Consider the following 25,807-nt stretch of genomic DNA (forward strand, 5'->3'; position numbering starts at 1 on the left):
CTGTTGTAGTTGTAGGTGCAGTTGATGTAGTTGTAGGAGCCTCTGTTGTAGTTGTGGGGGCAGCTGTGGTTGTAGTGGGAGCAGCTGTTGTGGTTGTAGGGGCAGCTGGGGTGGTGGTTGGCGCAGCTGTGGTTGTAGTCGGAGCAGCTGTGGTTGTAGTGGGAGCATCTGTTGTTGTAGTGGGAGAAGCTGTGGTGGTTGTAGGGGCAGCTGTGCTTGTAGTGTGAGCAGCTGTGGTAGTTGTAGGGGCAGCTGTGATTGTAGTGGGAGCAGCTGTGGTAGTTGTATGGGGGGCTGCAGTTGTAATCGGACTAGCTGTTGTACTTGTAGGGGCAGCTGTGGTTGTAGTGGGAGCTGCTGTGGTTGTAGTAGGAGCATCTGTCGTTGAAGTGGGTGCAGCTGTGGTTGTAGCGGGAGCATCTGTGGTTGTTGTTGAAGCCTCTGTGGTAGTGGTTGGAGCAGCTGTGGTTGTAGTGGGAGCAGCTGTTGTAGTTATAGGTATAGCTGTGTTTGTAGTGGGAGCAGCTGTGGTTGTTGTTGAAGCCCCTGTTGTAGTTGAAGGGGCAGCTGTGGTTGTAGTGGGAGCAGCTGTGGTTGTAGTGGGAGCATCTGTGGTTGTTGTTGGAGCAGCTTTGGTAGTTGTAGGGGCAGCTGTGGTTGTAGTGGGAGAAGCAGTGGTTGTAGTGGGAGAAGCAGTGGTTGTAGTGGGAGAAGCTGTGGTTGTAGTGGGAACAGCTGTGGTTGTAGTGGGAGCAGCTGTGTTTGTAGTGGGAGAAGATGTTGGAGCTGTTGGAGTCTCCGTGGTGGTTGTAGCGGCAGCTGTGGTTGTAGTGGGAGCAGTTGTAGTTGTAGGTGCAGCTGTGGTTGTTGTTGGAGCCTCTGTGGTAGTTGTTGGGGCAGCTGTGGTTGTAGTGGGAGCAGCTGTGGTTGTAGTGAGAGAATATGTGGTTGAAGTGGGAGCAGCAATGGTAGTAGTGGGAAAACCTGTGGTTGTAGTGAGAGCACCTGTGATTGTAGTGGGAGCAGCTATGGTTGTTGTTGGAGCAGCTGTGGTAGTTGTAGGGGCAGCTGGGGTTGTAGTGGGAGAAGCTGTTGTAGTTGCAGGTGCAGCTGTGGTTGTTGTAGGAGCCTCTGTTGTAGTTGTGGGGGCAGCTGTGGTTGTAGTGGGAGCAGCTGTGGTTGTAGTGGGAGAAGCTGTTGTGGTTGTAGGGGCGGCTGTGGTTGTAGTGGGAGCAGCTGTGGTAGTTGTAGGGGCAGCCGTGGTTGTAGTGGGAGAAGCTGTTGTAGTTGTAGATGCAGCTGTGGTTGTTGTAGGAGCCTCTGTTGTAGTTGTGGGGGCAGCTGAGGTTGTAGTGGGAGCAGCTGTGGTTGTAGTGGGAGAAGCTGTGGTAGTTGTAGGGGCAGCTGTGGTTGTAGTGGGAGAAGCTGTTGTAGTTGTAGGTGCAGTTGATGTAGTTGTAGGAGCCTCTGTTGTAGTTGTGGGGGCAGCTGTGGTTGTAGTGGGAGCAGCTGTGGTGGTTGTAGGGGCAGCTGGGGTGGTGGTTGGCGCAGCTGTGGTTGTAGTCGGAGCAGCTGTGGTTGTAGTGGGGGCATCTGTGGTGGTTGTAGGGGCAGCTGTGATTGTAGTGGGAGCAGCTGTGGTAGTTGTATAGGGGGCTGCAGTTGTAATCGGACTAGCTGTTGTAGTTGTAGGGGCAGCTGTGGTTGTAGTGGGAGCTGCTGTGGTTGTAGTAGGAGCATCTGTCGTTGAAGTGGGTGCAGCTGTGGTTGTAGCGGGAGCATCTGTGGTTGTTGTTGAAGCCTCTGTGGTAGTGGTTGGAGCAGCTGTGGTTGTAGTGGGAGCAGCTGTTGTAGTTATAGGTATAGCTGTGTTTGTAGTGGGAGCAGCTGTGGTTGTTGTTGAAGGCCCTGTTGTAGTTGAAGGGGCAGCTGTGGTTGTAGTGGGAGCAGCTGTGGTTGTAGTGGGAGCATCTGTGGTTGTTGTTGGAGCAGCTTTGGTAGTTGTAGGGGCAGCTGTGGTTGTAGTGGGAGAAGCAGTGGTTGTAGTGGGAGCATCTGTGGTTGTTGTTGGAGCAGGTGTGGTAGTTGTAGGGGCAGCTGTGGTTGTAGTGGGAGCAGCATTGGTTGTAGTGGGAGCATATATGGTTGTAGTGGGAGCACCTGTTGTAGTTGTAGTGGGAGCAGCTGTGGTAGTTGTAGGGGGAGCTGTAGTTGTAATGGGAGCAGCTGTTGTAGTTATAGGGGCGGCTGTGGTTGTAGTGGGAGCAGCTGTGGTTGTAGTGGGAGCATCTGTGGTAGTTGTAGATGCAGCTGTGGTTGTTGTAGGCGCCTCTGTTGTAGTTGTGGGGGCAGCTGAGGTTGTAGTGGGAGCAGCTGTGGTTGTAGTGGGAGAAGCTGTTGTGGTTGTAGGGGCAGCTGTGGTTGTAGTGGGAGCAGATGTGGTAGTTGTAGGGGCAGCTGTGATTGTAGTGGGAGCAGCTGTGGTAGTTGTGGGGGCAGCTGTGGTTGTAGTGGGAGCGGCTGTTGTAGTTGTATGGGCAGCTGAGGTTGTAGTGGGAGCAGCTGTGGTTATAGTGGGAGAAGCTGTGGTGGTTGTAGGGGCAGCTGTGCTTGTAGTGGGAGCAGCTGTGGTAGTTGTAGGGGCAGCTGTGATTGTAGTGGGAGCAGCTGTGGTAGTTGTATGGGGGGCTGCAGTTGTAATCGGACTAGCTGTTGTAGTTGTAGGGGCAGCTGTGGTTGTAGTGGGAGCTGCTGTGGTTGTAGTAGGAGCATCTGTCGTTGAAGTGGGTGCAGCTGTGGTTGTAGTGGGAGCAGCTGTGGTTGTAGTGGGAGCATCTGTGGTTGTTGTTGGAGCAGCTGTGGTAGTTGTAGGGGCAGCTGTGGTTGTTGTGGGAGAAGCTGCTGTAGTTGTAGGTGCAGCTGTGGTTGTTGTAGGAGCCCCTGTTGTAGTTGTGGGGGCAGCTGTGGTTGTAGTGGGAGCAGCTGTGGTAGTTGTAGGGGCAGCCGTGGTTGTAGTGGGAGAAGCTGTTGTAGTTGTAGATGCAGCTGTGGTTGTTGTAGGAGTCTTTGTTGTAGTTGTTGGGGGAGCTGAGGTTGTATTGGGAGCAGCTTTGGTAGTTGTAGGGGCAGCAGTGGTTGTAGTGGGAGCAGCTGTGGTGGTTGTAGTGGCAGCTGTGGTTGTAGTGGAAGCAGCTGTGATTGTAGTGGGAGCAGCTGTCGTTGTTGTTGGAGCAGCTGTGGTAGTTGTAGGGGCAGCTTTGGTTGTAGTTGGAGCAGCTGTGGTTGTAGTGGGAGAAGCTGTGTTGGTTGTAGGGGCAGCTGTGGTTGTAATGGGAGCAGCTGTGGTAGTTGTAGGGGCAGCTGTGGTTGTAGTGGGAGAAGCTGTTGTAGTTGTAGGTGCAGTTGATGTAGTTGTAGGAGCCTCTGTTGTAGTTGTGGGGGCAGCTGTGGTTGTAGTGGGAGCAGCTGTGGTGGTTGTAGGGGCAGCTGGGGTGGTGGTTGGCGCAGCTGTGGTTGTAGTCGGAGCAGCTGTGGTTGTAGTGGGGGCATCTGTGGTGGTTGTAGGGGCAGCTGTGATTGTAGTGGGAGCAGCTGTGGTAGTTGTATAGGGGGCTGCAGTTGTAATCGGACTAGCTGTTGTAGTTGTAGGGGCAGCTGTGGTTGTAGTGGGAGCTGCTGTGGTTGTAGTAGGAGCATCTGTCGTTGAAGTGGGTGCAGCTGTGGTTGTAGCGGGAGCATCTGTGGTTGTTGTTGAAGCCTCTGTGGTAGTGGTTGGAGCAGCTGTGGTTGTAGTGGGAGCAGCTGTTGTAGTTATAGGTATAGCTGTGTTTGTAGTGGGAGCAGCTGTGGTTGTTGTTGAAGGCCCTGTTGTAGTTGAAGGGGCAGCTGTGGTTGTAGTGGGAGCAGCTGTGGTTGTAGTGGGAGCATCTGTGGTTGTTGTTGGAGCAGCTTTGGTAGTTGTAGGGGCAGCTGTGGTTGTAGTGGGAGAAGCAGTGGTTGTAGTGGGAGCATCTGTGGTTGTTGTTGGAGCAGGTGTGGTAGTTGTAGGGGCAGCTGTGGTTGTAGTGGGAGAAGCAGTGGTTGTAGTGGGAGAAGCTGTGGTTGTAGTGGGAACAGCTGTGGTTGTAGTGGGAGCAGCTGTGTTTGTAGTGGGAGAAGATGTTGGAGCTGTTGGAGTCTCCGTGGTGGTTGTAGCGGCAGCTGTGGTTGTAGTGGGAGCAGTTGTAGTTGTAGGTGCAGCTGTGGTTGTTGTTGGAGCCTCTGTGGTAGTTGTTGGGGCAGCTGTGGTTGTAGTGGGAGCAGCTGTGGTTGTAGTGAGAGAATATGTGGTTGAAGTGGGAGCAGCAATGGTAGTAGTGGGAAAACCTGTGGTTGTAGTGAGAGCACCTGTGATTGTAGTGGGAGCAGCTATGGTTGTTGTTGGAGCAGCTGTGGTAGTTGTAGGGGCAGCTGGGGTTGTAGTGGGAGAAGCTGTTGTAGTTGCAGGTGCAGCTGTGGTTGTTGTAGGAGCCTCTGTTGTAGTTGTGGGGGCAGCTGTGGTTGTAGTGGGAGCAGCTGTGGTTGTAGTGGGAGAAGCTGTTGTGGTTGTAGGGGCGGCTGTGGTTGTAGTGGGAGCAGCTGTGGTAGTTGTAGGGGCAGCCGTGGTTGTAGTGGGAGAAGCTGTCGTAGTTATAGATGCAGCTGTGGTTGTTGTAGGAGCCTCTGTTGTAGTTGTGGGGGCAGCTGAGGTTGTAGTGGGAGCAGCTGTGGTTGTAGTGGGAGAAGCTGTGGTTGCAGTGGGAGCATCTGTCATTGAAGTGGGTGCAGCTGTGGTTGTAGTGGAAGCAGCCGTGGTTGTAGTGGGAGCAGCTGTGGTTGTAGTGGAAGCAGCTGTGGTTGTAGTGGGAGCATCTGTGGTTGTAGTGGGAGCAGCTATGGTTGTTGTGGGAACAGCTGTGGATGTTGTTGGAGCCTCTGTGGTAGTTGTTATGGAAGCTGTGGTTGTAGTGGGAGAAGCTGTGGTTATAGTGGGAGCATCTGTCGTTGAAGTGGGTGCAGCTGTGGTTGTAGTGGGAGCAGCTGTGGTTGTAGTGGGAACATCTGTGGTTGTAGTGGAAGCAGCTGTGGTTGTAGTGGGAGCATCTGTGGTTGTAGTGGGAGAAGCTGTGGTTGTTCTTTGAGCCTCTGTGGTAGTTGTAGGTGCAGCTGATGTTGTTGTTGGAGCCTCTGATGTAGGTGCAGCTGTGGTTGTAGTGGGAACAGCCGTTGTTGTAGTTGGAGACTCTGTGGTAGTTGTAGGTGCAGATGTGGTTGTAGTGGGAGTAGCCGTTGTTGTTGTTGGAGCTTCTGTTGTAGTTGTTTGGGCAGCTGTGGTTGCAGTTGGAGAAACTTTGGTTGTTGTTGGAGCCGCTGTTGTAGTTGTAAGTGAAGCTGTGGTCGTTTTTGGAGCCTCTGTTTTAGTCGTTGGGGTGGCTGTGGTAGTAGTGGGAAAAGCTGTGGTTGAAGTGGGAACAGCTGTGGTTGTTGTTGGTTTAGCTGTGGTCGTTGTTGAAGCCTCTGTGGTAGTTGTTGGGACAGCTGTGGTTGTAGTGGGAGCAGCGGTTGTAGTTGTAGGTGCAGATGTGGTTGTAGTGGGAGCAGCTGTGGTTATTGTTGGACCCTCTGTGGTCGTTGTTTGGACAGCTGTGGTTGTAGTGGGAGCAGCTGTGGTTGTTGTTGGACCCTCTTTGGTAGTTGTTGGGACAGCTGTGGTTGAAATGAGAGCAGCTGTGGTTGTAGTGGGAGCAGCTGTAGTTGTAGTGGGAGCGTATGTGGTTGTAGTGGGAGCAGCTGTTGTTGTAGTGGGAGCAGGTGTTCTAGTAATAGTTGCAGCTGTGGTTGTAGTGAGAGCAGCTGTGGTTGTTGTTGGGGCCTCTGTGGTAGTAGTTGGAAAAGCTGTGATTTTATTGGGAAAAGCTGTGGTTGTAGTGGGAACAACTGTGGCTATTGTTGGAGCCTCTGTGGTAGTTGTAGGGGCAGCTGTGGTTGTAATGGAAGCAGCTGTGGTTGTTTGAGCCTCTGTGGTAGTTGTTGGGACAGCTATGGTTGTATTGGGAGCAGCCGTGGTTGTAGTGGGAGCAGAAGTGGTTGTAGTTGGAGCAGCTGTGGTTGTTGTAGGGGCAGCTGTGGTTATGGGTGGAGCAGCAGTTGTAGTTGTACGTGCAGCTGTGATTGTTAATGGAGACCTTGTTGTAGCTGTAAGGTCAGCTGTGGTAGGAGTGGGAAATACTGTGGTTGTAGTGGGAACAGCTGTTGTAGTTGTAGCTGCAGCTGTGGTTGTTGTTGGAGCCTCAGTTGTAGTTGTAGGTGAAGCTGTGGTTGTTGTTGGAGCCTTTCTGGTAGTTGTTGGGGCGGCTGTGGTAGTGGTAGAAGCAGTGGTAGTTGTAGGTTCAGCTGTGGTTGTAGTGGGAGCAGCTGAGGTTGTAGTGGGAGAAGCTGTGGTTGTTCTTTGAGCCTCTGTGGTAGTTGTAGGTGCAGCTGATGGTGTTGTTGGAGCCTCTGATGTAGGTGCAGCTGTGGTTGTAGTGGGAGCAGCCGTTGTTGTAGTTGGAGACTCTGTGGTAGTTGTTGGTGCAGATGTGGTTGTAGTGGGAGTAGCCGTTGTTGTTGTTGGAGCTTCTGTTGTAGTTGTTTGGGCAGCTGTGGTTGCAGTTGGAGAAGCTTTGGTTGTAGTGGGAGAAGCTGCAGCAGTTTTAGGTTCAGCTGTGGTTGTAGTGGGAGAAGCTGTGGATGTTGTTGGAGCCTCTTTGGTAGTTGCAGCTGTGGCTGTAGTAGGAGCAGCTGTTGTCGTTGGACTCTCTGTTGTAGTTGTTGGGGCAGCTGTAGCAGTTGTAGGTTCAGCTGTGTTTGTAGTACGAATGGCTGTTGTTGTTGTTGGAGCCTCTGATGTAGTTGTAGGTGCAGCTGTGGTTGTAGTGGGATTAACCGTTGTTGTAGTTGGAGACTCTTTGGTAGTTGTAGGAGCAGATGTGGATGTAGTGGGAGCAGCCATGGTTGTTGGAGCCTCTGTTGCGGTTATAGGTGCAGCTGATGTTGTAGGAACGGCTGTTGTTGTTGGAGCCTCTGTTGTAGTTGTTGGGTTAGCTGAGGTTGTAGTGGGAGCAGCTGTGGTTGTACTGGGAGAAGCTGTGGTTGTGGTTGGAGCCTCTGTGGTAGTTGCAGGGACAGTTGTAGTTGTAGGTGCAGTAGTAGTTTTGGTAGCCGCTGTGGTTATTTGAGCCTGTGTGGTTGTTGTCATGACAGGAATCGTGAAAGGAAATAGAAGATACATTATTTCACAGTGAATTGCTTTGACTATAAAATGACTCAACAAATACTTTAATGTGTAGTTTATGCTTATTTGTCGTTTTTAGCTGTTTCCCTACTGCCACAAGAAATTGTGTATCGGACTTACGTCTTTTTCATTTAATTGTGTTCCCAATTGGGTTTAACATGAAAACATTACAAATATTTATTTTTAAACAAATAACAGTTGAGTTGACAAATTGTTGGAAACCTTTGCAATGACTCGACACACTTGACTTTGTGACATTTATTCTTTAATTTCATTTTAAAATGTGTACAACCTTGGCCATTGGACCAGCCACCCCCATTCAGCCTCTTTATACCTTCTTCTACAATCTCAGACTTTTTACATCTCTTCACCTTCCTTGTTTGATGGCTTTAGGTCTCCCAGATTGCCACCCACAAGCCATCTCGTGAAAGTACATGAAAGTTACATTTTGTCTGGCTGAATGCTGTTTTCCAGTTAAATAAAATAAATATTAAAGAAAAGAATATATAATGAATTATAATTAAGAAAGTTCATGTTGAGAAATTACTATGCTAAATCAATATTTAGATTTTTCTCAAACTATTCAAAACTGTTCATACATTAAAAGCAAGTGTAAATAAATATAAATATGAATAATGATAAACAACATAAGAATATTTGCATGACAGCAATTCAAGTGTTCAAGTGCATTTTTGAATATAGAATAGTTAAATCAAACATTGTTTTAAAACATTTTCATGACAATATATTATTTAAATAGCCTAATTACATGTTCTACTTGTTTCATGTTTTGCAGCATTGCATCGATGATTTGGTTGCACAAATTCCTTTAGTTACAGGAATGCCTTTCAAAAGTATGTTATTTTTCTTTTCGTAATTCATTTGAATTTTTATACTTTTTAGGGGTTCTGCAATTTGATATGAAGGAAAGGGCCCAAAAAGTCTGAAAAGATCTACATCAAAATGTACAGAAAGTTGACTAAAGTGATTGGTAGTAGAAAAGTGACCATATCTACAGGTTTGCTCCTTGCCATTGCACCGCTGGTGGTATGTGCTGTGGCAGTTTGAGTTGTTTGTGTTGTTGTACTGGTACTTGCAGCTGTACTTGTGGTTGTAGATGCTACTGTGGAATTAGTTGCCTCCACAGTTGTAGGAGTTACAGTACTGGAGGCAGTTGGTTCAGCTATTGTGGGAAAAAATAAAAACATTGTTTCTACAATTTGCTTCCACAAAGTTATCAAGATGTTTGATTCATACAACATTTTCAATATACTGAGCTTGATAACATTTCTTTTTTTCCCAAATGTGAAAATAATGAAAATATTGACATTGTGATCAGTACAAACCTGCAACAATACTGCCAGTGATAACATTCAGGAAAACCAGGGATTCATTTAAAGATGTTTTTAATGAGTCTGCTGCACTGGTGATGCTTGGAACTACACTCTCATTATGGAATATCAAGTTGGCTGTGACACCCACTGACCCAGGCCTGAAAAGTAGAGATTCATAAATGGATTGTTAATCCTCAAGCAATAGAGCATGAATACATTGAAAGAGCCAACATGAACCTAAATCTCCTGTCACAGATCACTTACCAAAATCCAATAATTATGCATCTCAGGAAAGTGAAAGGGTAACGCTTCCTGTATCCCCGATTCAGCTAGAAGATATGATGAAAAAAATGGATTGATTATTGCACAGAGAACATATGAAAACATCAAGTATTGAAAAATCAATGTCAAATAATTTTCTTATTGAATTGAAGCGATGGGTTTTAGATGAGAATTACCTCAGTTGTGACATTGCCAGCCAGTTCTTGATATTGCGACGACTTTGGGTTGTTGTATTCAACAATGAAAACCCGCACCAAACGCATCCTCAGAAATAGGTAACCCTCATTTGGCTGAGGGGGGTCTGTCGATGCGACTGTGCTAGTGGTGGTTAATCTGGTAGTGCTAGAAGTTTGTGTCGCAAGGATAGCTGTTGTGGTTGTGGATGTAGTTGATTGTGGTAGAGAAGTTGGGGCTTTTGTGATACTTGTATTTAGTGTGACATTTGGGGTTGAGATTGCCATTGTGGTGTGTGCAGTAGCCATGGTTGATGCCATTGTTAAAGATGTGTCAGTTGTAGATGAAAATGTTGTAGATGCCTGACTGACAGTTGGTGAACTAGTTATCTGGAAAAGACAAAAGAAGATTGGATAAATTAGTTGTTGAAAGAACATAATTTGATCACCATATGTTTAACATGTAGGAGTTCAAATCATGTCTTCATGTTTAGTTTTGATGCATGCATATCATTCTAACATTGTATATAGAATGTTGTGATTAAGACTGATTACAAGAAAACCTTACAGAGACTAGGCTTTGCCTGTGTTGAGGGAATAATCTCCTTCAATGCACTGGTTAGGGCACATTAGACTTGGAATAAACATGACATAAACATTGTAATTCATCCTTACATTAAATGTAGAATCCTTGAAGCAATAATCTGACTCTTTGAAGACGTTTCACTCAAAGTAGCATTGATGTTGTCAGAGTGGATGAAAAAAAACTGGATGTCCTACTGCATCTGGTCGCATTTTACAGTATATAAAGCAGCATGCTTTTCTTGCTATTCCGACCCACAGCGCTCTGCGCAGTGTAAGATACGTCACATTAACATAACTACATACACGACAAAGTAACAGCAGCAGCGCTCTGCTGATTGTCCTGGTTAGCTACGCATAGTTTTGTATCAGATGGCTGAGCGGTTAGGGAGTCGGGCTATTAATCAGAAGGTTGTTGTTTTAATTCCTGGCCGTGCCAAATAACATTGTGTTCTTGGGCAAGGAACTTCGCCCGACTTGCCTTGTGGAGAATGTACCTGTACTTACTGTAAGTCGCTCTGGATAAGAGCGTCTGCTAAATGACTAAATGTAAATGTATCTCCAAGTAAAACGTTTTTTTGCCGCCACAATTTTTTCAACATTTTGCGTAACAAACTTTGAGAGATGTACTATATGAGCAAGTCAGTCAAAGTTCAAGGTGCGATATTATTATAAAGTGTTTTGCCCCAATTGCATGCATACTTAATGCAACAGTACATACTTTGTATGGCCAGCAGCAATATACTAAATGTAAAAGAAAAGTGTGCGATTTAAGATACAGGGCCAACTCACTGTAAATTGTAGTTAACAGGCGAACCGATATTTGTTAGGAAACATTACATCATGGTAAGTGTCTTTAATAATAAGTAACTAATTTTAAATTGAACTATATTTTGTATATTCTGTTCATATATACATGTACTTTCTGGCTGTATATATACACATACAGTACATATACACACAGTCAGACAAATCATATACATGAATTATATTAGGAATTGTAAACAAATTATTTGGACTTTAATTATTGGGAGGGAAAACTGAAAGTTCGTGAAAAATAGTAAAGTGACCGCAAGTTTGGGTCTTTCTCTTGCCATAATGCTGTCAGAAGTGGTTTGAATGGCGGATGATGTCAAACTTGTGATGCTTGTCGAAGAAGCAATTGTGGTAGAAGATGGCAGTTCTGTGAAAAAATAATATTTGTTTGAATACACATTTTAATTCAATGACCAACTTCTTGCAAAGCATCTACATTATATTTCCTTTTTTTGGAAGCTGCAGTACAGTGACAGGAGCTGATGTTTTGATTCATATTAATTAACTTCTCATTTTGGTAATACCTGTGGTGGTTGAAATGGTAGGAGAATTTGTAGTTTGAACAGCTGTGATTGTTGTTGAAGACACTGTAGTTATTATGGGAGAAGCTGTGGTTGTAGTGGGATCAGCTGTTGTAGTTGTTGGTGCAGCTGTGGTTGTTGCTGGAGCTTCTGTGGTGGTTGTAGGGGCAGGTGTGGCTGTAGTGGGAGCACTTGATTTACTTGTAGGTGCAGTTGTGGATGTTGTTGGAGCGACTGTGGTAGTTGTAGGTGCAGATGTGGTTGTAGTGGGAGCAGCTGTTACTGTTGTTTGAGCCTCTGTTAAGATCATAGGTGCAGCTGATGTAGATGTAGGGGCAGCTGTGGCTGTAGTGGGAGCAACTGTTGTAGTTGTAGGTGCAGCTGTGGTTGTTGTTGGAACCTCTGAGGTAGTTGTTGGAGCAGCTGTTGTTATAGTGGGAGCAGCTGTGGTAGTAGTGGGAGAAAATGTGGTTGTAGTGAGAGCAGCTGTAGTAGTAGTGGGAGGACCTGTGGTTGTAGTAGGAGCAGCTGTTTTAGTTGTAGGTACAGCTGTGGTTGTAGTTGGAGAAGATGTTGGAGCTGTTGGAGCCTCTGTGGTGGTTGTAAGGGCAGCTGTGGTTGTAGTGGGAGCAGCTGTGGTAGTTGTAGGGGCAGCTGTGGTTGTAGTGGGAGCAGCATTGGTTGTAGTGGGAGCATATATGGTTGTAGTGGGAGCACCTGTTGTAGTTGTAGTGGGAGCAGCTGTGGTAGTTGTAGAGGGAGCTGTAGTTGTAATGGGAGCAGCTGTTGTAGTTATAGGGGCAGCTGTGGTTGTAGTGGGAGCAGCTGTGGTTGAAGTGGGAGCATCTGTGGTTGTAGTGGGAGAAGCTGTTGTGGTTGTAGGGGCAGCTGTGGTTTTAGTGGGAGCAGCTGTGGTAGTTGTAGATGCAGCTGTGGTTGTTGTAGGAGCCTCTGTTGTAGTTGTGGGGGCAGCTGAGGTTGTAGTGGGAGCAGCTGTGGTTGTAGTGGGAGAAGCTGTTGTGGTTGTAGGGGCAGCTGTGGTTGTAGTGGGAGCAGATGTGGTAGTTGTAGGGGCAGCTGTGATTGTAGTGGGAGCAGCTGTGGTAGTTGTGGGGGCAGCTGTGGTTGTAGTGGGAGGGGCTGTTGTAGTTGTATGGGCAGCTGAGGTTGTAGTGGGAGCAGCTGTGTTGGTTGTAGGGGCAGCTGTGGTTGTAATGGGAGCAGCTGTGGTAGTTGTAGGGGCAGCTGTGGTTGTAGTGGGAGAAGCTGTTGTAGTTGTAGGTGCAGTTGATGTAGTTGTAGGAGCCTCTGTTGTAGTTGTGGGGGCAGCTTTGGTTGTAGTGGGAGCAGCTGTGGTTGTAGTGGGAGCATCTGTGGTTGTAGTGGGAGAAGTTGTGGTGGTTGTAGGGGCAGCTGTGCTTGTAGTTGGAGCAGCTGTGGTAGTTGTAGGGGCAGCTGTGATTGTAGTGGGAGCAGCTGTGGTAGTTGTATGGGGGGCTGCAGTTGTAATCGGACTAGCTGTTGTAGTTGTAGGGGCAGCTGTGGTTGTAGTGGGAGCTGCTGTGGTTGTAGTAGGAGCATCTGTCGTTGAAGTGGGTGCAGCTGTGGTTGTAGCGGGAGCATCTGTGGTTGTTGTTGAAGCCTCTGTGGTAGTGGTTGGAGCAGCTGTGGTTGTAGTGGGAGCAGCTGTTGTAGTTATAGGTATAGCTGTGTTTGTAGTGGGAGCAGCTGTGGTTGTTGTTGAAGCCCCTGTTGTAGTTGAAGGAGCAGCTGTGGTTGTAGTGGGAGAAGAAGTGGTTGTAGAAGGAGCATCTGTGGTTGTTGTTGGAGCAGCTGTGGTAGTTGTAGGGGCAGCTGTGGTTGTAGTGGGAGAAGCACTGGTTGTAGTGGGAGAAGCAGTGGTTGTAGTGGGAGAAGCTGTGGTTGTAGTGGGAGCAGCTGTGTTTGTAGTGGGAGAAGATGTTGGAGCTGTTGGAGTCTCCGTGGTGGTTGTAGCGGAAGCTGTGGTTGTAGTGGGAGCAGTTGTAGTTGTAGGTGCAGCTGTGGTTGTTGTTGGAGCCTCTGTGGTAGTTGTTGGGGCAGCTGTGGTTGTAGTGGGAGCAGCTGTGGTTGTAGTGAGAGAATATGTGGTTGTAGTGGGAGCAGCATTGGTAGTAGTGGGAAAACCTGTGGTTGTAGTGAGAGCACCTGTGATTGTAGTGGGAGCAGCTATGGTTGTTGTTGGAGCAGCTGTGGTAGTTGTAGGGGCAGCTGGGGTTGTAGTGGGAGAAGCTGTTGTAGTTGCAGGTGCAGCTGTGGTTGTTGTAGGAGCCTCTGTTGTAGTTGTGGGGGCAGCTGTGGTTGTAGTGGGAGCAGCTGTGGTTGTAGTGGGAGAAGCTGTTGTGGTTGTAGGGGCGGCTATGGTTGTAGTGGGAGCAGCTGTGGTAGTTGTAGGGGCAGCCGTGGTTGAAGTGGGAGAAGCTGTTGTAGTTGTAGATGCAGCTGTGGTTGTTGTAGGAGCCTCTGTTGTAGTTGTGGGGGCAGCTGAGGTTGTAGTGGGAGCAGCTGTGGTTGTAGTGGGAGAAGCAGTGGTTGTAGTGGGAGAAGCAGTGGTTGTAGTGGGAGAAGCTGTGGTTGTAGTGGGAACAGCTGTGGTTGTAGTGGGAGCAGCTGTGTTTGTAGTGGGAGAAGATGTTGGAGCTGTTGGAGTCTCCGTGGTGGTTGTAGCGGCAGCTGTGGTTGTAGTGGGAGCAGTTGTAGTTGTAGGTGCAGCTGTGGTTGTTGTTGGAGCCTCTGTGGTAGTTGTTGGGGCAGCTGTGGTTGTAGTGGGAGCAGCTGTGGTTGTAGTGAGAGAATATGTGGTTGTAGTGGGAGCAGCAATGGTAGTAGTGGGAAAACCTGTGGTTGTAGTGAGAGCACCTGTGATTGTAGTGGGAGCAGCTATGGTTGTTGTTGGAGCAGCTGTGGTAGTTGTAGGGGCAGCTGGGGTTGTAGTGGGAGAAGCTGTTGTAGTTGCAGGTGCAGCTGTGGTTGTTGTAGGAGCCTCTGTTGTAGTTGTGGGGGCAGCTGTGGTTGTAGTGGGAGCAGCTGTGGTTGTAGTGGGAGAAGCTGTTGTGGTTGTAGGGGCGGCTATGGTTGTAGTGGGAGCAGCTGTGGTAGTTGTAGGGGCAGCCGTGGTTATAGTGGGAGAAGCTGTTGTAGTTGTAGATGCAGCTGTGGTTGTTGTAGGAGCCTCTGTTGTAGTTGTGGGGGCAGCTGAGGTTGTAGTGGGAGCAGCTGTGGTTGTAGTGGGAGAAGCTGTGGTAGTTGTAGGGGCAGCTGTGGTTGTAGTGGGAGAAGCTGTTGTAGTTGTAGGTGCAGTTGATGTAGTTGTAGGAGCCTCTGTTGTAGTTGTGGGGGCAGCTGTGGTTGTAGTGGGAGCAGCTGTTGTGGTTGTAGGGGCAGCTGGGGTGGTGGTTGGCGCAGCTGTGGTTGTAGTCGGAGCAGCTGTGGTTGTAGTGGGAGCATCTGTTGTTGTAGTGGGAGAAGCTGTGGTGGTTGTAGGGGCAGCTGTGCTTGTAGTGTGAGCAGCTGTGGTAGTTGTAGGGGCAGCTGTGATTGTAGTGGGAGCAGCTGTGGTCGTTGTATGGGGGGCTGCAGTTGTAATCGGACTAGCTGTTGTACTTGTAGGGGCAGCTGTGGTTGTAGTGGGAGCTGCTGTGGTTGTAGTAGGAGCATCTGTCGTTGAAGTGGGTGCAGTTGTGGTTGTAGCGGGAGCATCTGTGGTTGTTGTTGAAGCCCCTGTTGTAGTTGAAGGGGCAGCTTTGGTTGTAGTGGGAGCAGCTGTTGTAGTTATAGGTATAGCTGTGTTTGTAGTGGGAGCAGCTGTGGTTGTTGTTGAAGCCCCTGTTGTAGTTGAAGGGGCAGCTGTGGTTGTAGTGGGAGCAGCTGTGGTTGTAGTGGGAGCATCTGTGGTTGTTGTTGGAGCAGCTTTGGTGGTTGTAGGGGCAGCTGTGGTTGTAGTGGGAGAAGCAGTGGTTGTAGTGGGAGCATCTGTGGTTGTTGTTGGAGCAGCTGTGGTAGTTGTAGGGGCAGCTGTGGTTGTAGTGGGAGAAGCAGTGGTTGTAGTGGGAGAAGCAGTGGTTGTAGTGGGAGAAGCTGTGGTTGTAGTGGGAACAGCTGTGGTTGTAGTGGGAGCAGCTGTGTTTGTAGTGGGAGAAGATGTTGGAGCTGTTGGAGTCTCCGTGGTGGTTGTAGCGGCAGCTGTGGTTGTAGTGGGAGCAGTTGTAGTTGTAGGTGCAGCTGTGGTTGTTGTTGGAGCCTCTGTGGTAGTTGTTGGGGCAGCTGTGGTTGTAGTGGGAGCAGCTGTGGTTGTAGTGAGAGAATATGTGGTTGTAGTGGGAGCAGCATTGGTAGTAGTGGGAAAACCTGTGGTTGTAGTGAGAGCACCTGTGATTGTAGTGGGAGCAGCTATGGTTGTTGTTGGAGCAGCTGTGGTAGTTGTAGGGGCAGCTGGGGTTGTAGTGGGAGAAGCTGTTGTAGTTGCAGGTGCAGCTGTGGTTGTTGTAGGAGCCTCTGTTGTAGTTGTGGGGGCAGCTGTGGTTGTAGTGGGAGCAGCTGTGGTTGTAGTGGGAGAAGCTGTTGTGGTTGTAGGGGCGGCTATGGTTGTAGTGGGAGCAGCTGTGGTAGTTGTAGGGGCAGCCGTGGTTGTAGTGGGAGAAGCTGTTGTAGTTGTAGATGCAGCTGTGGTTGTTGTAGGAGCCTCTGTTGTAGTTGTGGGGGCAGCTGAGGTTGTAGTGGGAGCAGCTGTGGTTGTAGTGGGAGAAGCAGTGGTTGTAGTGGGAGAAGCAGTGGTTGTAGTGGGAGAAGCTGTGGTTGTAGTGGGAACAGCTGTGGTTGTAGTGGGAGCAGCTGTGTTTGTAGTGGGAGAAGATGTTGGAGCTGTTGGAGTCTCCGTGGTGGTTGTAGCGGCAGCTGTGGTTGTAGTGGGAGCAGTTGTAGTTGTAGGTGCAGCTGTGGTTGTTGTTGGAGCCTCTGTGGTAGTTGTTGGGGCAGCTGTGGTTGTAGTGGGAGCAGCTGTGGTTGTAGTGAGAGAATATGTGGTTGTAGTGGGAGCAGCAATGGTAGTAGTGGGAAAACCTGTGGTTGTAGTGAGAGCACCTGTGATTGTAGTGGGAGCAGCTATGGTTGTTGTTGGAGCAGCTGTGGTAGTTGTAGGGGCAGCTGGGGTTGTAGTGGGAGAAGCTGTTGTAGTTGCAGGTGCAGCTGTGGTTGTTGTAGGAGCCTCTGTTGTAGTTGTGGGGGCAGCTGTGGTTGTAGTGGGAGCAGCTGTGGTTGTAGTGGGAGAAGCTGTTGTGGTTGTAGGGGCGGCTATGGTTGTAGTGGGAGCAGCTGTGGTAGTTGTAGGGGCAGCCGTGGTTATAGTGGGAGAAGCTGTTGTAGTTGTAGATGCAGCTGTGGTTGTTGTAGGAGCCTCTGTTGTAGTTGTGGGGGCAGCTGAGGTTGTAGTGGGAGCAGCTGTGGTTGTAGTGGGAGAAGCTGTTGTAGTTGTAGGTGCAGTTGATGTAGTTGTAGGAGCCTCTGTTGTAGTTGTGGGGGCAGCTGTGGTTGTAGTGGGAGCAGCTGTTGTGGTTGTAGGGGCAGCTGGGGTGGTGGTTGGCGCAGCTGTGGTTGTAGTCGGAGCAGCTGTGGTTGTAGTGGGAGCATCTGTTGTTGTAGTGGGAGAAGCTGTGGTGGTTGTAGGGGCAGCTGTGCTTGTAGTGTGAGCAGCTGTGGTAGTTGTAGGGGCAGCTGTGATTGTAGTGGGAGCAGCTGTGGTAGTTGTATGGGGGGCTGCAGTTGTAATCGGACTAGCTGTTGTACTTGTAGGGGCAGCTGTGGTTGTAGTGGGAGCTGCTGTGGTTGTAGTAGGAGCATCTGTCGTTGAAGTGGGTGCAGCTGTGGTTGTAGCGGGAGCATCTGTGGTTGTTGTTGAAGCCTCTGTGGTAGTGGTTGGAGCAGCTGTGGTTGTAGTGGGAGCAGCTGTTGTAGTTATAGGTATAGCTGTGTTTGTAGTGGGAGCAGCTGTGGTTGTTGTTGAAGCCCCTGTTGTAGTTGAAGGGGCAGCTGTGGTTGTAGTGGGAGCAGCTGTGGTTGTAGTGGGAGCATCTGTGGTTGTTGTTGGAGCAGCTTTGGTAGTTGTAGGGGCAGCTGTGGTTGTAGTGGGAGAAGCAGTGGTTGTAGTGGGAGAAGCAGTGGTTGTAGTGGGAGAAGCTGTGGTTGTAGTGGGAACAGCTGTGGTTGTAGTGGGAGCAGCTGTGTTTGTAGTGGGAGAAGATGTTGGAGCTGTTGGAGTCTCCGTGGTGGTTGTAGCGGCAGCTGTGGTTGTAGTGGGAGCAGTTGTAGTTGTAGGTGCAGCTGTGGTTGTTGTTGGAGCCTCTGTGGTAGTTGTTGGGGCAGCTGTGGTTGTAGTGGGAGCAGCTGTGGTTGTAGTGAGAGAATATGTGGTTGAAGTGGGAGCAGCAATGGTAGTAGTGGGAAAACCTGTGGTTGTAGTGAGAGCACCTGTGATTGTAGTGGGAGCAGCTATGGTTGTTGTTGGAGCAGCTGTGGTAGTTGTAGGGGCAGCTGGGGTTGTAGTGGGAGAAGCTGTTGTAGTTGCAGGTGCAGCTGTGGTTGTTGTAGGAGCCTCTGTTGTAGTTGTGGGGGCAGCTGTGGTTGTAGTGGGAGCAGCTGTGGTTGTAGTGGGAGAAGCTGTTGTGGTTGTAGGGGCGGCTGTGGTTGTAGTGGGAGCAGCTGTGGTAGTTGTAGGGGCAGCCGTGGTTGTAGTGGGAGAAGCTGTTGTAGTTGTAGATGCAGCTGTGGTTGTTGTAGGAGCCTCTGTTGTAGTTGTGGGGGCAGCTGAGGTTGTAGTGGGAGCAGCTGTGGTTGTAGTGGGAGAAGCTGTGGTAGTTGTAGGGGCAGCTGTGGTTGTAGTGGGAGAAGCTGTTGTAGTTGTAGGTGCAGTTGATGTAGTTGTAGGAGCCTCTGTTGTAGTTGTGGGGGCAGCTGTGGTTGTAGTGGGAGCAGCTGTGGTGGTTGTAGGGGCAGCTGGGGTGGTGGTTGGCGCAGCTGTGGTTGTAGTCGGAGCAGCTGTGGTTGTTGTTGGAGTCTCTGTGGTGGTTGTAGGGGCAGCTGTGCTTGTGATTGTAGCTGCTACTGTGGAAGTAGTTGCCTCCACAGTTGTAGGCATTACAGTACTGGAGGCATTTGGTTCAGCTATTGTGGGAAAGAAGAAAAACATTTTGTTTCTACAATTTGTTTCCACAAAGTTATCAATATGTTTGATTCATTCAATATACTGAGTTTGATCAAATTAATAACATTTATTTTATTTCCCAAATGTGAAAATTATCAATATATTTAGATTATGATCAGTACAAACCTGCAACAATACTGCCAGGGATAACATCCAGGAAAACCAGGGAATCATTTAAAGCCGTTTTTAATGAGTCTTCTGCACTGGTGATGTTCGGAACCACACTCTCATTCTGGAATATCAAGTTGGTTGTGACACCCACTGACCCAGGCCTGAAAAGTAGAGATTCATAAATGGATTGTTAATCCTCAAGCAATAGAGCATGAATACATTGAAAGAGCCAATATAAACCTAAATCTCCTGTCACATATCACTTACCAAAATCCAATAATTATGCATCTCAGGAAAGTGAAAGGGTAACGCTTCCTGTATCCCCGATTCAGCTAGAAGAAAAGAGGAAGAAATTGAAGGATTATTGAACAAAAAACATGAAAACATTAATTCTTGAAAAATCTGTGTAAAATTTTTTCTCTTTGAATTGAAATGACGGATTTTAGATGTGAATTACCTCAGTTGTGACATTGACAGCCAGTTCTTGATATTGTGATGACTTTGGATCGTTGTATTGAACTATGAAATTGCGCACCATACGGATCCTAAGAAAGAGGTAACCCTCATTTTGCTGAGGGGGGTCTGTTGATGCAACTGCGCTAGGGGCAGCTGTGGTTGTAGTGGGAGCAGCTGTGGTTGTTGTTGGGGCCTCTGTGGTAGTTGTAGGGGCAGCTGTGGTTGTAGTGGGAGAAGCAGTGGTTGTAGTGGGAGAAGCAGTGGTTGTAGTGGGAGAAACTGTGGTTGTAGTGGGAACAGCTGTGGTTGTAGTGGGAGCAGCTGTGTTTGTAGTGGGAGAAGATGTTGGAGCTGTTGGAGTCTCCGTGGTGGTTGTAGCGGCAGCTGTGGTTGTAGTGGGAGCAGTTGTAGTTGTAGGTGTAGCTGTGGTTGTTGTTGGAGCCTCTGTGGTAGTTGTTGGGGCAGCTGTGGTTGTAGTGGGAGCAGCTGTGGTTGTAGTGAGAGAATATGTGGTTGAAGTGGGAGCAGCAATGGTAGTAGTGGGAAAACCTGTGGTTGTAGTGAGAGCACCTGTGATTGTAGTGGGAGCAGCTATGGTTGTTGTTGGAGCAGCTGTGGTAGTTGTAGGGGCAGCTGGGGTTGTAGTGGGAGAAGCTGTTGTAGTTGCAGGTGCAGCTGTGGTTGTTGTAGGAGCCTCTGTTGTAGTTGTGGGGGCAGCTGTGGTTGTAGTGGGAGCAGCTGTGGTTGTAGTGGGAGAAGCTGTGGTAGTTGTAGGGGCAGCTGTGGTTGTAGTGGGAGAAGCTGTTGTAGTTGTAGGTGCAGTTGATGTAGTTGTAGGAGCCTCTGTTGTAGTTGTGGGGGCAGCTGAGGTTGTAGTGGGAGCAGCTGTGGTTGTAGTGGGAGAAGCAGTGGTTGTAGTGGGAGAAGCAGTGGTTGTAGTGGGAGAAGCTGTGGTTGTAGTGGGAACAGCTGTGGTTGTAGTGGGAGCAGCTGTGTTTGTAGTGGGAGAAGATGTTGGAGCTGTTGGAGTCTCCGTGGTGGTTGTAGCGGCAGCTGTGGTTGTAGTGGGAGCAGTTGTAGTTGTAGGTGCAGCTGTGGTTGTTGTTGGAGCCTCTGTGGTAGTTGTTGGGGCAGCTGTGGTTGTAGTGGGAGCAGCTGTGGTTGTAGTGAGAGAATATGTGGTTGTAGTGGGAGCAGCAATGGTAGTAGTGGGAAAACCTGTGGTTGTAGTGAGAGCACCTGTGATTGTAGTGGGAGCAGCTATGGTTGTTGTTGGAGCAGCTGTGGTAGTTGTAGGGGCAGCTGGGGTTGTAGTGGGAGAAGCTGTTGTAGTTGCAGGTGCAGCTGTGGTTGTTGTAGGAGCCTCTGTTGTAGTTGTGGGGGCAGCTGTGGTTGTAGTGGGAGCAGCTGTGGTTGTAGTGGGAGAAGCTGTTGTGGTTGTAGGGGTGGCTGTGGTTGTAGTGGGAGCAGCTGTGGTAGTTGTAGGGGCAGCCGTGGTTGTAGTGGGAGAAGCTGTTGTAGTTGTAGATGCAGCTGTGGTTGTTGTAGGAGCCTCTGTTGTAGTTGTGGGGGCAGCTGAGGTTGTAGTGGGAGCAGCTGTGGTTGTAGTGGGAGAAGCTGTGGTAGTTGTAGGGGCAGCTGTGGTTGTAGTGGGAGAAGCTGTTGTAGTTGTAGGTGCAGTTGATGTAGTTGTAGGAGCCTCTGTTGTAGTTGTGGGGGCAGCTGTGGTTGTAGTGGGAGCAGCTGTGGTGGTTGTAGGGGCAGCTGGGGTGGTGGTTGGCGCAGCTGTGGTTGTAGTCGGAGCAGCTGTGGTTGTAGTGGGAGCATCTGTGGTTGTAGTGGGAGAAGCTGTGGTGGTTGTAGGGGCAGCTGTGCTTGTAGTGTGAGCAGCTGTGGTAGTTGTAGGGGCAGCTGTGATTGTAGTGGGAGCAGCTGTGGTAGTTGTATGGGGGGCTGCAGTTGTAATCGGACTAGCTGTTGTACTTGTAGGGGCAGCTGTGGTTGTAGTGGGAGAAGCAGTGGTTGTAGTGGGAGCATCTGTGGTTGTTGTTGGAGAAGCTGTGGTAGTTGTAGGGGCAGCTGTGGTTGTAGTGGGAGAAGCAGTGGTTGTAGTGGGAGAAGCAGTGGTTGTGGTGGGAGAAGCTGTGGTTGTAGTGGGAACAGCTGTGGTTGTAGTGGGAGCAGCTGTGTTTGTAGTGGGAGAAGATGTTGGAGCTGTTGGAGTCTCCGTGGTGGTTGTAGCGGCAGCTGTGGTTGTAGTGGGAGCAGTTGTAGTTGTAGGTGCAGCTGTGGTTGTTGTTGGAGCCTCTGTGGTAGTTGTTGGGGCAGGTGTGGTTGTAGTGGGAGCAGCTGTGGTTGTAGTGAGAGAATATGTGGTTGTAGTGGGAGCAGCATTGGTAGTAGTGGGAAAACCTGTGGTTGTAGTGAGAGCACCTGTGATTGTAGTGGGAGCAGCTATGGTTGTTGTTGGAGCAGCTGTGGTAGTTGTAGGGGCAGCTGGGGTTGTAGTGGGAGAAGCTGTTGTAGTTGCAGGTGCAGCTGTGGTTGTTGTAGGAGCCTCTGTTGTAGTTGTGGGGGCAGCTGTGGTTGTAGTGGGAGCAGCTGTGGTTGTAGTGGGAGAAGCTGTTGTGGTTGTAGGGGCGGCTATGGTTGTAGTGGGAGCAGCTGTGGTAGTTGTAGGGGCAGCCGTGGTTGTAGTGGGAGAAGCTGTTGTAGTTGTAGATGCAGCTGTGGTTGTTGTAGGAGCCTCTGTTGTAGTTGTGGGGGCAGCTGAGGTTGTAGTGGGAGCAGCTGTGGTTGTAGTGGGAGAAGCAGTGGTTGTAGTGGGAGAAGCAGTGGTTGTAGTGGGAGAAGCTGTGGTTGTAGTGGGAACAGCTGTGGTTGTAGTGGGAGCAGCTGTGTTTGTAGTGGGAGAAGATGTTGGAGCTGTTGGAGTCTCCGTGGTGGTTGTAGCGGCAGCTGTGGTTGTAGTGGGAGCAGTTGTAGTTGTAGGTGCAGCTGTGGTTGTTGTTGGAGCCTCTGTGGTAGTTGTTGGGGCAGCTGTGGTTGTAGTGGGAGCAGCTGTGGTTGTAGTGAGAGAATATGTGGTTGTAGTGGGAGCAGCAATGGTAGTAGTGGGAAAACCTGTGGTTGTAGTGAGAGCACCTGTGATTGTAGTGGGAGCAGCTATGGTTGTTGTTGGAGCAGCTGTGGTAGTTGTAGGGGCAGCTGGGGTTGTAGTGGGAGAAGCTGTTGTAGTTGCAGGTGCAGCTGTGGTTGTTGTAGGAGCCTCTGTTGTAGTTGTGGGGGCAGCTGTGGTTGTAGTGGGAGCAGCTGTGGTTGTAGTGGGAGAAGCTGTTGTGGTTGTAGGGGCGGCTATGGTTGTAGTGGGAGCAGCTGTGGTAGTTGTAGGGGCAGCCGTGGTTATAGTGGGAGAAGCTGTTGTAGTTGTAGATGCAGCTGTGGTTGTTGTAGGAGCCTCTGTTGTAGTTGTGGGGGCAGCTGAGGTTGTAGTGGGAGCAGCTGTGGTTGTAGTGGGAGAAGCTGTGGTAGTTGTAGGGGCAGCTGTGGTTGTAGTGGGAGAAGCTGTTGTAGTTGTAGGTGCAGTTGATGTAGTTGTAGGAGCCTCTGTTGTAGTTGTGGGGGCAGCTGTGGTTGTAGTGGGAGCAGCTGTTGTGGTTGTAGGGGCAGCTGGGGTGGTGGTTGGCGCAGCTGTGGTTGTAGTCGGAGCAGCTGTGGTTGTAGTGGGAGCATCTGTTGTTGTAGTGGGAGAAGCTGTGGTGGTTGTAGGGGCAGCTGTGCTTGTAGTGTGAGCAGCTGTGGTAGTTGTAGGGGCAGCTGTGATTGTAGTGGGAGCAGCTGTGGTAGTTGTATGGGGGGCTGCAGTTGTAATCGGACTAGCTGTTGTACTTGTAGGGGCAGCTGTGGTTGTAGTGGGAGCTGCTGTGGTTGTAGTAGGAGCATCTGTCGTTGAAGTGGGTGCAGCTGTGGTTGTAGCGGGAGCATCTGTGGTTGTTGTTGAAGCCTCTGTGGTAGTGGTTGGAGCAGCTGTGGTTGTAGTGGGAGCAGCTGTTGTAGTTATAGGTATAGCTGTGTTTGTAGTGGGAGCAGCTGTGGTTGTTGTTGAAGCCCCTGTTGTAGTTGAAGGGGCAGCTGTGGTTGTAGTGGGAGCAGCTGTGGTTGTAGTGGGAGCATCTGTGGTTGTTGTTGGAGCAGCTTTGGTAGTTGTAGGGGCAGCTGTGGTTGTAGTGGGAGAAGCAGTGGTTGTAGTGGGAGAAGCAGTGGTTGTAGTGGGAGAAGCTGTGGTTGTAGTGGGAACAGCTGTGGTTGTAGTGGGAGCAGCTGTGTTTGTAGTGGGAGAAGATGTTGGAGCTGTTGGAGTCTCCGTGGTGGTTGTAGCGGCAGCTGTGGTTGTAGTGGGAGCAGTTGTAGTTGTAGGTGCAGCTGTGGTTGTTGTTGGAGCCTCTGTGGTAGTTGTTGGGGCAGCTGTGGTTGTAGTGGGAGCAGCTGTGGTTGTAGTGAGAGAATATGTGGTTGAAGTGGGAGCAGCAATGGTAGTAGTGGGAAAACCTGTGGTTGTAGTGAGAGCACCTGTAATTGTAGTGGGAGCAGCTATGGTTGTTGTTGGAGCAGCTGTGGTAGTTGTAGGGGCAGCTGGGGTTGTAGTGGGAGAAGCTGTTGTAGTTGCAGGTGCAGCTGTGGTTGTTGTAGGAGCCTCTGTTGTAGTTGTGGGGGCAGCTGTGGTTGTAGTGGGAGCAGCTGTGGTTGTAGTGGGAGAAGCTGTTGTGGTTGTAGGGGCGGCTGTGGTTGTAGTGGGAGCAGCTGTGGTAGTTGTAGGGGCAGCCGTGGTTGTAGTGGGAGAAGCTGTTGTAGTTGTAGATGCAGCTGTGGTTGTTGTAGGAGCCTCTGTTGTAGTTGTGGGGGCAGCTGAGGTTGTAGTGGGAGCAGCTGTGGTTGTAGTGGGAGAAGCTGTGGTAGTTGTAGGGGCAGCTGTGGTTGTAGTGGGAGAAGCTGTTGTAGTTGTAGGTGCAGTTGATGTAGTTGTAGGAGCCTCTGTTGTAGTTGTGGGGGCAGCTGTGGTTGTAGTGGGAGCAGCTGTGGTGGTTGTAGGGGCAGCTGGGGTGGTGGTTGGCGCAGCTGTGGTTGTAGTCGGAGCAGCTGTGGTTGTTGTTGGAGTCTCTGTGGTGGTTGTAGGGGCAGCTGTGCTTGTGATTGTAGCTGCTACTGTGGAAGTAGTTGCCTCCACAGTTGTAGGCATTACAGTACTGGAGGCATTTGGTTCAGCTATTGTGGGAAAGAAGAAAAACACTTTGTTTCTACAATTTGTTTCCACAAAGTTATCAATATGTTTGATTCATTCAATATACTGAGTTTGATCAAATTAATAACATTTATTTTATTTCCCAAATGTGAAAATTATCAATATATTTAGATTATGATCAGTACAAACCTGCAACAATACTGCCAGGGATAACATCCAGGAAAACCAGGGAATCATTTAAAGCCGTTTTTAATGAGTCTTCTGCACTGGTGATGTTCGGAACCACACTCTCATTCTGGAATATCAAGTTGGTTGTGACACCCACTGACCCAGGCCTGAAAAGTAGAGATTCATAAATGGATTGTTAATCCTCAAGCAATAGAGCATGAATACATTGAAAGAGCCAATATAAACCTAAATCTCCTGTCACATATCACTTACCAAAATCCAATAATTATGCATCTCAGGAAAGTGAAAGGGTAACGCTTCCTGTATCCCCGATTCAGCTAGAAGAAAAGAGGAAGAAATTGAAGGATTATTGAACAAAAAACATGAAAACATTAATTCTTGAAAAATCTGTGTAAAATTTTTTCTCTTTGAATTGAAATGACGGATTTTAGATGTGAATTACCTCAGTTGTGACATTGACAGCCAGTTCTTGATATTGTGATGACTTTGGATCGTTGTATTGAACTATGAAATTGCGCACCATACGGATCCTAAGAAAGAGGTAACCCTCATTTTGCTGAGGGGGGTCTGTTGATGCAACTGCGCTAGGGGCAGCTGTGGTTGTAGTGGGAGCAGCTGTGGTTGTTGTTGGGGCCTCTGTGGTAGTTGTAGGGGCAGCTGTGGTTGTAGTGGGAGAAGCAGTGGTTGTAGTGGGAGAAGCAGTGGTTGTAGTGGGAGAAACTGTGGTTGTAGTGGGAACAGCTGTGGTTGTAGTGGGAGCAGCTGTGTTTGTGGTGGGAGAAGATGTTGGAGCTGTTGGAGTCTCCGTGGTGGTTGTAGCGGCAGCTGTGGTTGTAGTGGGAGCAGTTGTAGTTGTAGGTGTAGCTGTGGTTGTTGTTGGAGCCTCTGTGGTAGTTGTTGGGGCAGCTGTGGTTGTAGTGGGAGCAGCTGTGGTTGTAGTGAGAGAATATGTGGTTGAAGTGGGAGCAGCAATGGTAGTAGTGGGAAAACCTGTGGTTGTAGTGAGAGCACCTGTGATTGTAGTGGGAGCAGCTATGGTTGTTGTTGGAGCAGCTGTGGTAGTTGTAGGGGCAGCTGGGGTTGTAGTGGGAGAAGCTGTTGTAGTTGCAGGTGCAGCTGTGGTTGTTGTAGGAGCCTCTGTTGTAGTTGTGGGGGCAGCTGTGGTTGTAGTGGGAGCAGCTGTGGTTGTAGTGGGAGAAGCTGTTGTGGTTGTAGGGGTGGCTGTGGTTGTAGTGGGAGCAGCTGTGGTAGTTGTAGGGGCAGCCGTGGTTGTAGTGGGAGAAGCTGTTGTAGTTGTAGATGCAGCTGTGGTTGTTGTAGGAGCCTCTGTTGTAGTTGTGGGGGCAGCTGAGGTTGTAGTGGGAGCAGCTGTGGTTGTAGTGGGAGAAGCTGTGGTAGTTGTAGGGGCAGCTGTGGTTGTAGTGGGAGAAGCTGTTGTAGTTGTAGGTGCAGTTGATGTAGTTGTAGGAGCCTCTGTTGTAGTTGTGGGGGCAGCTGTGGTTGTAGTGGGAGCAGCTGTGGTGGTTGTAGGGGCAGCTGGGGTGGTGGTTGGCGCAGCTGTGGTTGTAGTCGGAGCAGC

General features: G+C 49.4%; 4 protein-coding genes across 4 annotated transcripts; all 4 read right to left on the reverse strand.

Moving 5' to 3' along the window:
- Window positions 1-311: 311 nt before the first annotated feature.
- Window positions 312-11,401, reverse strand: LOC124484400 (mucin-2-like). The gene is made up of 10 exons (XM_047045303.1): window positions 11,003-11,401; window positions 10,757-10,845; window positions 6,694-7,237; window positions 6,204-6,225; window positions 4,553-5,555; window positions 3,977-4,498; window positions 2,249-3,184; window positions 1,908-1,929; window positions 702-1,761; window positions 312-336 (listed from the first exon to the last, which is right to left on the reverse strand). The coding sequence occupies exons 1-10, from the start codon at window positions 11,307-11,309 to the stop codon at window positions 312-314; spliced, it is 4,530 nt and encodes a 1,509-aa protein (XP_046901259.1). The 5' UTR covers window positions 11,310-11,401.
- Window positions 11,402-11,915: 514 nt separating this feature from the next.
- LOC124484401 (mucin-5AC-like) lies at window positions 11,916-14,894 on the reverse strand (the record flags this gene model as incomplete). Its single annotated transcript, XM_047045304.1, has 2 exons — window positions 11,916-12,824; window positions 13,278-14,894. Coding segments are annotated over 2 exons (2,526 nt in total), but the record flags the coding sequence as incomplete, so codon positions are not given.
- Window positions 14,895-16,316: 1,422 nt separating this feature from the next.
- LOC124484402 (mucin-5AC-like) lies at window positions 16,317-17,990 on the reverse strand (the record flags this gene model as incomplete). Its single annotated transcript, XM_047045305.1, has 2 exons — window positions 16,317-16,904; window positions 17,196-17,990. Coding segments are annotated over 2 exons (1,383 nt in total), but the record flags the coding sequence as incomplete, so codon positions are not given.
- A 2,080-nt stretch (window positions 17,991-20,070) lies between these two features.
- LOC124484404 (mucin-5AC-like) lies at window positions 20,071-22,227 on the reverse strand (the record flags this gene model as incomplete). Its single annotated transcript, XM_047045306.1, has 2 exons — window positions 20,071-20,856; window positions 20,941-22,227. Coding segments are annotated over 2 exons (2,073 nt in total), but the record flags the coding sequence as incomplete, so codon positions are not given.
- Window positions 22,228-25,807: the final 3,580 nt, after the last annotated feature.

Source organism: Hypomesus transpacificus, chromosome 22 (assembly GCF_021917145.1).
Source record: "Hypomesus transpacificus isolate Combined female chromosome 22, fHypTra1, whole genome shotgun sequence".
Classification (NCBI taxonomy): domain Eukaryota; kingdom Metazoa; phylum Chordata; class Actinopteri; order Osmeriformes; family Osmeridae; genus Hypomesus; species Hypomesus transpacificus.

Excerpts from the sequence above, each read along its gene's own strand:
- LOC124484400 (XM_047045303.1), bottom strand. The coding sequence starts at position 11,309 with ATGATCTTAACAGAGGCTCAAACAACAGTAACAGCTGCTCCCACTACA. Across the intron at positions 5,556-6,203 it reads GACCTTACAGCTACAACAAG|TGTCCCAACAACTACCACAG; the intron begins GTCTCCATTAAC and ends TACAACCACAGC. Across the intron at positions 4,499-4,552 it reads CTCCCACTACAACCACAGCT|ACCACAGCTGCACCTGCAAC; the intron begins GCTCCCACTACA and ends GCTCCTACAACA.